This window comes from Pteropus vampyrus, unplaced genomic scaffold (assembly GCF_000151845.1).
Source record: "Pteropus vampyrus isolate Shadow unplaced genomic scaffold, Pvam_2.0 Scaffold20, whole genome shotgun sequence".
NCBI lineage: Eukaryota > Metazoa > Chordata > Mammalia > Chiroptera > Pteropodidae > Pteropus > Pteropus vampyrus.
In genome coordinates, this window is record NW_011888801.1 from 13021876 (window position 1) to 13032051 (window position 10176).

General features: G+C 50.8%; 1 protein-coding gene across 1 annotated transcript; it reads right to left on the reverse strand.

The window, feature by feature from the left end:
* Positions 1–487: 487 nt before the first annotated feature.
* Positions 488–8163, reverse strand: RBP3 (retinol binding protein 3). The gene is given in 5 exon segments (XM_011355459.1): positions 488–523; positions 525–898; positions 2422–2564; positions 4462–4652; positions 5116–8163. Coding segments are annotated over 5 exon segments (3792 nt in total).
* Between the last annotated feature and the right edge of the window lie 2013 nt (positions 8164–10176).

The window sequence follows — 10176 nt, forward strand, 5'->3', positions numbered from 1 at the left end:
GGACTGCTCTCCTTTCTGGTAGCAATATGGCATGTTGGGACACCGCATGGCTTTTGGGGCCCTGGCAAAAGCTGGAGAACAGGGGTGTGGGAATAACATGTGAAGGAAAAATAGACTTGCTATGTAGAATTGGATTGAGAGGGTTTGGGATAGGGAAGAGAAGATTCTAAGTAAGCATGGACTTGCCTTCAAGTGTCCGAGGGCTGCTACCTGAGGAAAACTTGCAGCCCAATATTCACATGTGTTCACAGGGCATCCATTACCTGGGGTAGATCTGGACTTCTCTTCCCCCAAAATAACTACTGTGGAGAAGGCTAGCTCCCTGTCCCTAGATGTTCAAACAGAAAGGACTCTGGCAGTGGCAAAGAGATGGGATGGATGAGCTCCAAGGGTACTTCCAACACAAAGCCTAACCAGAGCTCAGCAGGGCCCTTTTCTGCCCCTTGTGGGACTCATGCAGGACCACGTGCCTGAGGTGCCTTAGCGTTCATGATGTGTGGCCCAGAGATCCCGCTCACCCTGGGGCTCTGCCCACGGAGGCCCTCTTGGGGGCCCTGCTGGCCTGGACTCCGCCGGACCCTCATCAGAGTGTGCTGGAGCATCTCCTTGGCTCTGGTGAGGGCTGCTTCTGCAGGGACAGCCACGTGGGGCACCACGCCCACCCCTTCCCAGGAGCTGCCGTCTGCAGCCCCTACTGAGCGAGCTGTGGGGATGGTGATGTAGAGGTGGGTATCATCCACATGGTAGGTTTGTGGAGGCTGGCAGCCCCCACTGGTCACTTCCCCAACAACCAGTGCCCGGCCCAGCCTCTTCATGATGTATGTAAATTCCTCCGCAGCGCCGGCTGTCACACCACTGGTCAGTATGACCATGCTCTTCTTGGAGCCATAGCGTTCACCTGCAAGAGAGAAGGCTTTTCAAGATGGGGAGTCAAGTCACCTCCCTGGGGAACCTGCCTTCTCGAACTGCCTGGACCCAAGAGATGAGGGCCTGAAATTTAGTTCTGCATGCTTGTGTCCACATGCAAATCACTTCACCTTTCTGAATCCCCGGTATCTGCATCTGTAAAATGCAGATAAGAACATGTACCCAATCCTAAGCATGTAAGTGCTTTAGAGCCCCCTGGGCCCCCATACAGGTTCTTTTATTACCAAATAGTGGGGAAAGACTTGACTTTTTTCAGAAAAGGGCATACTTCTTTTTTATGAATAATGAGAACAGTTAAACTGACCAGATTTTCTTTTCACTTTAGATTCTCAGAGGAGCCAAATTTGTGACTTGACAAGTCTCTAGGACAATGATGTCTAACAGAAATGCAATATGAGCCACAGATGTCATTTTGTTTTCCAGTAGGCACATTAAACAAGCATAAAGAAACAGATGAAATGAATTTTAATAATGTTTTATTTAACTCACTATATCTAAAATATGTTCTCAAAAATATAATTAATAAATTATTGATGTGATATTTTAAATCTTTTCCATAAAATATGTTCAAAAGCTGGCATTCACTTTACACTTTACACATCATAATTCATATGTGCCACATTTCCTTGCTCAGTGGCTCTCATATTGGACATCACAATTCTAGGACACCATGACCTACAGAGCTGAGTCTATTTTAATCCCCTACTCTTGAATGTCTATTTGAATTTAGAATTCACCTGGTTCTGATTTTTATTTACATTTTGCAATATTATTGAATATGTGTCTTGAAAGTTCCCCCCAAATGCTCGTGTGATAAGGAAAATTGTAGGGTGCTTTTTTAGTTATAGCCATACCTCTTTTGGTCTCCCAGTTCCCTTTTGTTGATGGGAGTGCAGGTTCTTTGGTTTTGTGCACTGGGCAAGGGTGATGGAGTGAGGCTGTCCACCAGGAACAGGGCTGGGAAAGTCGTGGCTCTATAAAGCATGGGGCTTGCACTGCTTCAGCCTCTGCTCTGGGCCCAGGGCAGGTAACGAAAGCCCCACCAGCATCAGAACTTTCTTTTGGCAGGTATGCTGAGCTGCTGCTGAGTGTTCAGGTAAGATGAGCACTGGAAACCCAATGAGGTTTGGCAATGGGCAGGGGAGGGGGATCCTTCTAGTTCTGCATTTGTCTTGTAGGCTGATGGTTATAGTGGGGAGAATGGGAGGCATTTGGGTTTTAGACAAGCCAGTGTTTAAGTTTTGGCACTTTCACTTACTAGCTAAGTGATGTTAGACAGGATAGTCTACGCAGTTGAGACTCATTTTTCTCCTCTAGGAAATGGGCATAATTGTACTAGTTTTGCGGGGATTAAAGATCATACGTGCAAGTGCATGGCATAAGACAGGGACTTTATTCCACTTATTATTACTTTAACCTGAACCCAAATGTCTTTCTCTAATTTTCCAGAAGTTTCTAGAATGAGAACAGGAAATGGAAGACTTCTGCACGCACCTGCAAGTTGAGAGTGAGTCCAGAGCTCACTGACAGAGTCATTGGGCCGGCTGTAGATTTTGTCCAGCAGAATGGGAGGGCCTTCCTCAAAGAAGTAGGAGCACAGGGCAGAGATAGAGGAGGTGGGGCCACCAATGTTGAACCTGTGAGAAGGGAGTGGAGGCCACTGAGGGCAGAGCTCACAGTGAGACCCTTGATGCCCCTATGGGAGGCCCAGATCTTTGTCCTGTGGAAAGTTCTAATTCCAGGCAGCCTCGGTCTAGTGCCCCTTCCTCTTCCTACAGAATTATTTGGTTGGCGTTCCCCAGAGTATAAGTATTTTGAGAACAAGAGACTTTGTGGTCAAATTTATTTAGAATATACTGCATATCATACTCAGCCTTTCTAATCACATATTTATTGTGTGATACATATTGTATACATTATATTAAAGGCTCTGACAAGTCCTGTAGTCAGGAACTCAATAAATTTCCCCTGCTTACTGACCACAGACTGCTCCTCTGCACCCATGCTGCCTATGAGAGGAACACATTTTGGTAACAGGGTCCTCCCCAGTTGCATTCTTGATAATTTCACAAAACCCACTAGGTGTCTTAGTTGAGGTATCCTAATGTAGCACTTAGTGTTGTGGAGTGCTCAGAGTTGCATGCATCGAAAGTGGAGTTTGCACTTGTACCGAGCCATTTAGATTTAGCTCATTTTGTGACCTCCCTGGGCCTATCTCCTTATCTTGGAAATGAAGAGTGCAAGGCTGGCAGTGTGTTAGGAGCCTCTTCTGGTTGATGATTTAGGATGGCCCAGCTGGGATCAGGGACCATGACCTCAGTGTCTGAACATCCATACCTCAGGCTGGAAAGGGCTTTAAGCAAAGCACACCTGTAGGCTATTCAAAAAATGTGGCTAGTACAGTTAAGCAGATAGGGACTTAGCATGAGGATAGTTTGGCTGTTTAATAGCATTTGAAGAGTAAAGAAATCAGAGGTACACACAAGAGACCTCAAGCTCAAGTTCTGGACACACACCATAGAACCCTGGGAGACGGTTTCTCTTCTAGGAAGGAGAACAAGTCTCTGGGATCCAGAGCCACCTAGTGATAACTAAGAACCATGGGAATGCTGCAGGCCAACTACAAGACCTGGAAACTCCATCTCAGCCAATCCTAGCTGTATCTCTAGTAATGAGAGTAGGTAGGGGTGGGAACTGTCTGCATCCCAGGGGAGCATCCTGCCCTTCCCTTGTGCAATGAAAGGTGCCCATGGCGAGCCTGCCTATGGACCTGGGAGTCACAGGGTGCCTGGGTCTGGCCACTGCCCCAGGGCATTCTTTGACCTCCCCCCTGTTATAAGACAGAAATCCACCTCTATGGGGCACATCTTTACAGAAGCAGAAGGGAGGTGGCTAGCTGAAAGCATCCTTTCAATAATCATTTTGTGAAGCAAAAAATTCTTTTTGCAACGATAGTGGCTAATTTGCACATTCTCTCTGAGACTCTGGCTTTATGATTCTCATGACCAGGGTAGTCATGGGCTGATTTTGTATGATGTGAGCCACAACCACAGGTGGAGACCTAGCTGTCTCAAACATGACTGACCATTAGAATCACCTGTGATGATACCTATCAAACACACAGATCATTTGATGTCATCCCTAGAGCTTTTAACTCAGTAGGGCTGGTATAGGGCACTGGAATCAGTGTTATTCATGTCTATCTTCCTCCTCCCCACTCCCTTTCCAAGGACTCCTATGACCAGGCACATGTGGGGACAACAGAATTGGTCCAGTGATTTTTTTAGCCTGGCATGCACATTGAGATCATAAGAGGAGCTTTAAAAATCTACCAGTGCTGGGATCTTGCCCAGCAAATTTAACCAGAACCCCTAAACTACCTGGCCAGAGTCCTGATAATCAGGTGACCTAGTCCCTTTTAGCTCCAGTCCTGTGTCCCAGGGTCCTTTTTTCCCCCTGAATAGACCCATAGCTTTTACTGTTCTGGCAACTTCCCTGGTTTGGCCAAGAACCACTGACCCCTAGTCCACTGACCTCATGTCAATAATCATGGCGTCCGTGTGTACAATCTTCTTCCAGACATGTTCCACCAGCAGCTCTGAGACCTGGGTGAGTAGCTCACAGTCTCCAAACATGTCAAACCTCAAGTAGCCAATGTTGTCCTCGAGCACGTTAGTGTGGAAGGAAAACTTAATCAGGTCTTCAAAAACTTCAGGGGAAGGGATCTGAAAGATTAACAATCCATCTACAAAAACAATCCATCTACAAAAACTGTGGACCCCTGAGGTAGGCAAGTAATAAGCATTAACACAAACCCCACATTACCAGAGGAGGAAATTGTAGTAATCTCATGCAACTTATTGATCCCTTTCACGAAACTGACAATGAGAAGCCCTGCAAACACTTGCTTTCCACCAGCCAAGAGTGAAGCTCCTTTTATACCAAGGGTTTTCAAACTGAGTTCTTGTGGGCACCAATGTTCCACAGAAGTGCTCAGAAATACCATGGGCATAGGGAGCAACTAAGATGACAAGATGAGAGAGAGAAAAAGATGTGACTAATGAAAACTTAAGCATGAAAACAAGTCTGGAAGCCATTGTCTTGTACCATGCACAAAGCCCTGGATGTGTGGACAATTGGTCAACTCTCCCCAGGACTATGCTGGGCCAAGTCTCCCTTGTATCTCACCTGCATGGGTACAATCCCAGGAATGCGGTCCTTGGCATCCTCAGGGATATGAGCTGTCTTCAGGTGTGGATCCCCAGACAGCACCTGCAGGTCAGCACCCAGCATCTCAGCCAGGGCGCTTTCTGAGGTCACCCTTGAGTAGCGGCTCTGCAGACGGCTCAGTTTGGCAGCCATCTTGGCCCCCAGCTCAGGAGAGGCATAGTTGTCGGCGACCAGCTTCCCAGTTGTCTGCAGCACAGTGGGCACCTTGGCGCGCAGGGCTACTATGTCCCGGGCTGTGGAGAGGGCCTCACTCATGGGCACAGTGATGTCAGGCTCCACCCCTGCTAGGTCCCAGGCCTCGCCAGTGCTGGCACTCAGGGCCATCTGTGTGGGCATGGAGGCATATAAGGGGCTGCTGCCCACCTGGTAGATGCCCACAGAGAGCGCTCCCCCAGCTGTGGGCTCCCCAATGACTGTGGCTCGCTGCAGGTCCTGCATGGTGTGAGCAAAAGCCTCAGCGGCTGACCCACTGGTGTGGCTTATCAGGATGTAGAGGTCCTTGTGGGGGCCGTAGCGCTGGCCAGCCACCTGGGGCAGGGTCCACACCTCTGTGACCCTCGAGGTTGCCCTGTCAAAAACAGAATAAAGGTGCTGGCGGGGCTCTGCCTCAAAAAAATAGGAGCAGAGTAGGGGCACAGCTGTGGAGTAGCTGCCAAGATTGTAGCGCAGGTCGACAACCAGTGCAGCTGTGTCCACGAGCTTCTGCCACACCAGCTGTACCAGCTGTGGCCCAATGGCCTTCACTGTCTCCAGCTCGGCCATGGCATCAAAACGCAGATAACCCAGCTGGCCAGGCAGCACCTCTGTCTTAAAAAGGGCCTCGATGAGGTAGGAGAGCTCCTCTGGGGAAAAAATGGCGGGGGGTGGTGGAGGCACCTCCTCTGCTGCCAGATCACCGGGGCTGTGGAACACCAGCAGACGATGGTCCCCAGACATCTCCTGCAAGTCGGCTGTGAGCTGAGAGGCCAGGGAGTCCAGGTCCACAGCTGTGCGGTAGGCCCCCTGGGCCAGCTTGGCTCTAAGCAGGTCTCCTGTCTGCCCTACAACCTCTGGGCGTGCATAGTGAGCTTCCAGCAGGCGTCCTGTGCCTTCTACCAAGGCCCCCAGGCTGCGGTGAAACTCTAGCACCTCCTGAGCTTTGTCCAGAGCCTCCTCAGCCAGCACGATGGCATCAGGCACCACTCCACCACCCAGCCAGCACTCGCCGTGGTTGTCGATGAAGGTGAGTACGGGCACAGTGAGCACCAGGCCACTCTCCGGCGTCTCCAGCAGGGGCACCGTGTGGGTGTGCAGTAGGCTGCCCGCCGTGATCTCACCTACCAGCGTAGCCCAGCCCAGTGACTGCATGAGGAAGGCTAGCTCCTCAGCAGCAGTCGCGGTGCGGTGGCTGGTGAGCAGGTACACCCCACGCTGGGAGCCATAGCGCTGGCCTAGCAGCTCCGTGCGGCTGAAGTGCTCCTGTGTGACATTGGTGCGGCGGTCGTAGGTGGTAAAAAGGCGCACCGGGCCGGAGTCAGGACCCTGAAAGTAGGACAGAAGCAGAGGAACAGCGGAGGACGGCCCCCCAGGGTTCTGGCGCAAGTCCATAATAAGGTGCTCCGTGTCCTGCAGGGGCTCCCATACCTGGTGCAGGATGTATGGGCCCAGTGCCCCTAGCACAGAGGCATCTGCAAACCTGTCGAAGCGCAGGTAGCCCACGTTTCCTGGAAGCACCGACACCTGGAAAACGGAGTCCACTAGGGCCTGCCGGGCAATCTCATCCTCTGGCACTGCTGGGACCACCTCTGGGGGGTAGTCAGCTCCAGCCTCGGGCCCAGAAGAGGTTTCCCTGGGCCTAATGGCTCGCACCAGGAGCCTGGGGTCCTCGGACACAGCCTGCAGACCAGCGTTGAGCTTAGTGACCAGATCGTCCTCAGAGACCACTGCGGCAAAGTCCATGCTGGCCAGGTGATGTAGTAGGGCCGGCACGCGGTCCACCAGTGTGTAGTAGTCCTGCAGGGCCTCCTGTAGGCGCCGCATGACTCCCGGCAGGGCTCTGCGCAGGGTGAGAATGGCCAGGGCCTTCTCTAGGGCCTGTTCTGCCGGTGTCCCAACACAGGGCAGCACCCCACTGCCCTCCCATGTCTGGCTGCCCCCGCCCAGGGGCCCCAGGGACCTGGACACAGGCACAGTGAGGAAGAAGTCAGACTGGCCTATCCTCAGCTTCTGGAGGTCTAAGGCCCCCCCAACGGTCCGCTCACCCACCACGATGGCCCTGCGCATCTGTTTGAGAATGTATGCTATGTCTTCAGCCACTCCTCCAGTGTGGCCACTGGTGAGAACCACCACATCCTTGTCAGCACTGTATCTCTCCCCCAAGACCTGGGGCAAGGTCCAGATCTCAGTGGTCGTATTGGAGGGGCGGTCGTAGATGGTATCCACATGCAGAATCGTGTTTCCTGGGTGCAGGTAGGAGATGACATAGGGGATGCCGGAAACGTGGCCCCCAGTGCAGTGTCGGAGGTCCAGCACCAAGGCAGAGGTGCCCATAAGCTTTCTCCAGATATTTTCCACTAAGAAGCCCCCCAGCTTGCTCACTACTTCCTGATTCGGGATGTCGTCCACTCGCAGGTAGCCCACATTGCCCTCCAGAACATCGTGGCGGATGCCTTTCTGCAGTTGAGCAAGCAGTTCTTCTTGTGTGAGGTGGGTGAGTGCTGGCGCCTGCTGGGGAGCCATGAGGGCACTGGGCTCATAGGAGATGACCAGGCGAGGGTCATTCAAAGAACTCTGTACCCCGGCCGTCAGGACATGGGCCAGTGTCTGAGGGTCTGAGATACCTAAGATCTCGCGACTCTTGATGGCCTGCTCGATGGCTTCCTGCATCCCCATCAGGTTCTCCGGGAAGCAGTAGTTATCCAGGAGGACCTTGGCCATGTCTAGCACCAAGCTCGGCTGGAAGAGGTGTGTGGGGCCAGCCAGGCCACAGAGCAGTGTGGACAAGAGCAGGGCCCATTCTCTTGTCATGGAGAATCAGAAGGAGGGCTGGCTCCTGCACAGAAATTTTCTTGATTGTGTTCAAGGCCACAGCGCTGCCCTGTGCGGCTGCCCTCCTTCCTTGTCCTTCTCAGCTGGCAGACAGAAGGTCTGAGGCTAAATGCGGGAGTAGGGGTGTGGTTTCCACCTTCAGTAAGCCTTTAATCCTGTCTAATTCGAGCTCATCAGCCCTAGGGACTGGGCAGAAGGGGACAAGGTGGTTTAACCCAGAAGGTATACTAAATGTCATTTTGCTGTGTCATCTCTGTACATAATAGTTTGAATAATTACCATTTATTTTTGATTTCCTGCCACATACAGGAACTATGCTCTATGCTTTACAAGCTGATAGTCTTCTTTGCAAGTAGAGTTATTAACCTGCAAGTAAATAACTTTTCCCCACTACACTGGGTGGTCGATGCTTCTCAAATTTGGTAGAAATCATTGGAGGCATGGTTCTGTCATTCTTTATTCCATGGTCTTAGGGAAGTGTCTCACTTATTGTGTAATAATGTGAGAAAATATGTGTAAAGTACTTCACAGTGTCAAGCAAGAAGGAAACACTCAACTACTAAGTTTTCTCTGTTAGGTATTATCTCTGTTTCATAGCTGAAGAAACAGTTTAGTAAGTGGGGTATGTGAGGGTGGAGAGAAAAAACTTGTGGGGTCACTGGCTCAGACAGTGCAGAGTTTGAGTCTGAGGTTCCTATCAATTTCAAGGTTTAAAGTTTATTCCTATGTTTTGCTAATGACTCCAGGGAACCTGTGTGGTCCTCCCGACAGCTTTCAAATGATGGTAATGACATGTCTGGACCTGGTGAGTGAGGAGGGAACCTGCCTTCCAGACATAATGGAACCAATGACTCTAGGTCAGATGAAATTAGCTCTGAGATATAGGGAGTGTCCATTCTCCTGCTAATTGAGGGCTCAGCCCACTGCCTGCTGCTCTCAGGGAGAACTAAGTAGTAGAACTTGGGTCTCTGTGGTCCCAGGCCCCACAGGTACCAAGACCAGTCTCCTTATCTGCACGGAGCATATGAGACAATCCCAGGTGAACCAATTGCTGGACTCTCTGTTTCCTAGTTTCTGCTCCTTCACATGAAAGTCATGTGAGTCCTTCCTAGATCCTAGAACCCCTGCTTCTTCTCTGCATCCCTCCAGGGGTGGACATTTCCCTCACTCAACAAGTGAGACAACTATGGTTCAAAGCATGGTCACACAGCTGGGGAAGAACACTGGGAGAGAGGCCTGGCTCTACTCCTCTCACTTTGCCCTATTATTTCCAGCACACACTTCATGGGCTGTGCAGACAGCAGGCAGGCACTCATGGGTGTCTCAGCAGGCAGCCAGAGGAGATAGACTTGGGGACAGGGGGTGCTTTTTCAGCACACTTGAGAGCCACAATCTGCTCTCTGGAAATCATTATCTGAGGATGTTTACCAAGTGGTTTATGAAGGCCAAAGAGGTCAATTAGCTAAAAGAAACATATTTTTAGCTCATTAGGATTTGTTTAATGCCCAGTGACATATGGTCACATCACTCCACCGTTTGCAGCCAATGAAGTGAGCCTGATTTAGTATAATAATAAGGCCTCCTAAGTGCCTGCTGGGAACACTGGGCCTTTCGCTGTGCCTCTACTTGGGGAATCAGAACTCTGAGCATGCATCCTGGTCCTCTGAGGATACTTTTCCATCATTGCTTGAGCCCAGGCAGAGTCTCTGGACCAGGAAGGGCAGGGATGAAGATGAACCAGAATAAGACTGTTTTAGGGAAAGTGCTTCCCCTATACTCTTATCAAAATGCAGTCTCAGGATGGGATGCCTGGAGCTGCTGCTGTGCATTGATTTAGGTGGATGGCCCAGAGTGTCACAGAGGAGAAAGTGAACTGCAGTCTGTTGCAAGTCACTGGCGTGCCTGAGTTAGACAGTACGTGTGAGGAGAGACAATCTGTCCTTCTTGGGTGTGGCCTAAGCACAGTGGGAGGAAACTCTCCATACTCTCCAG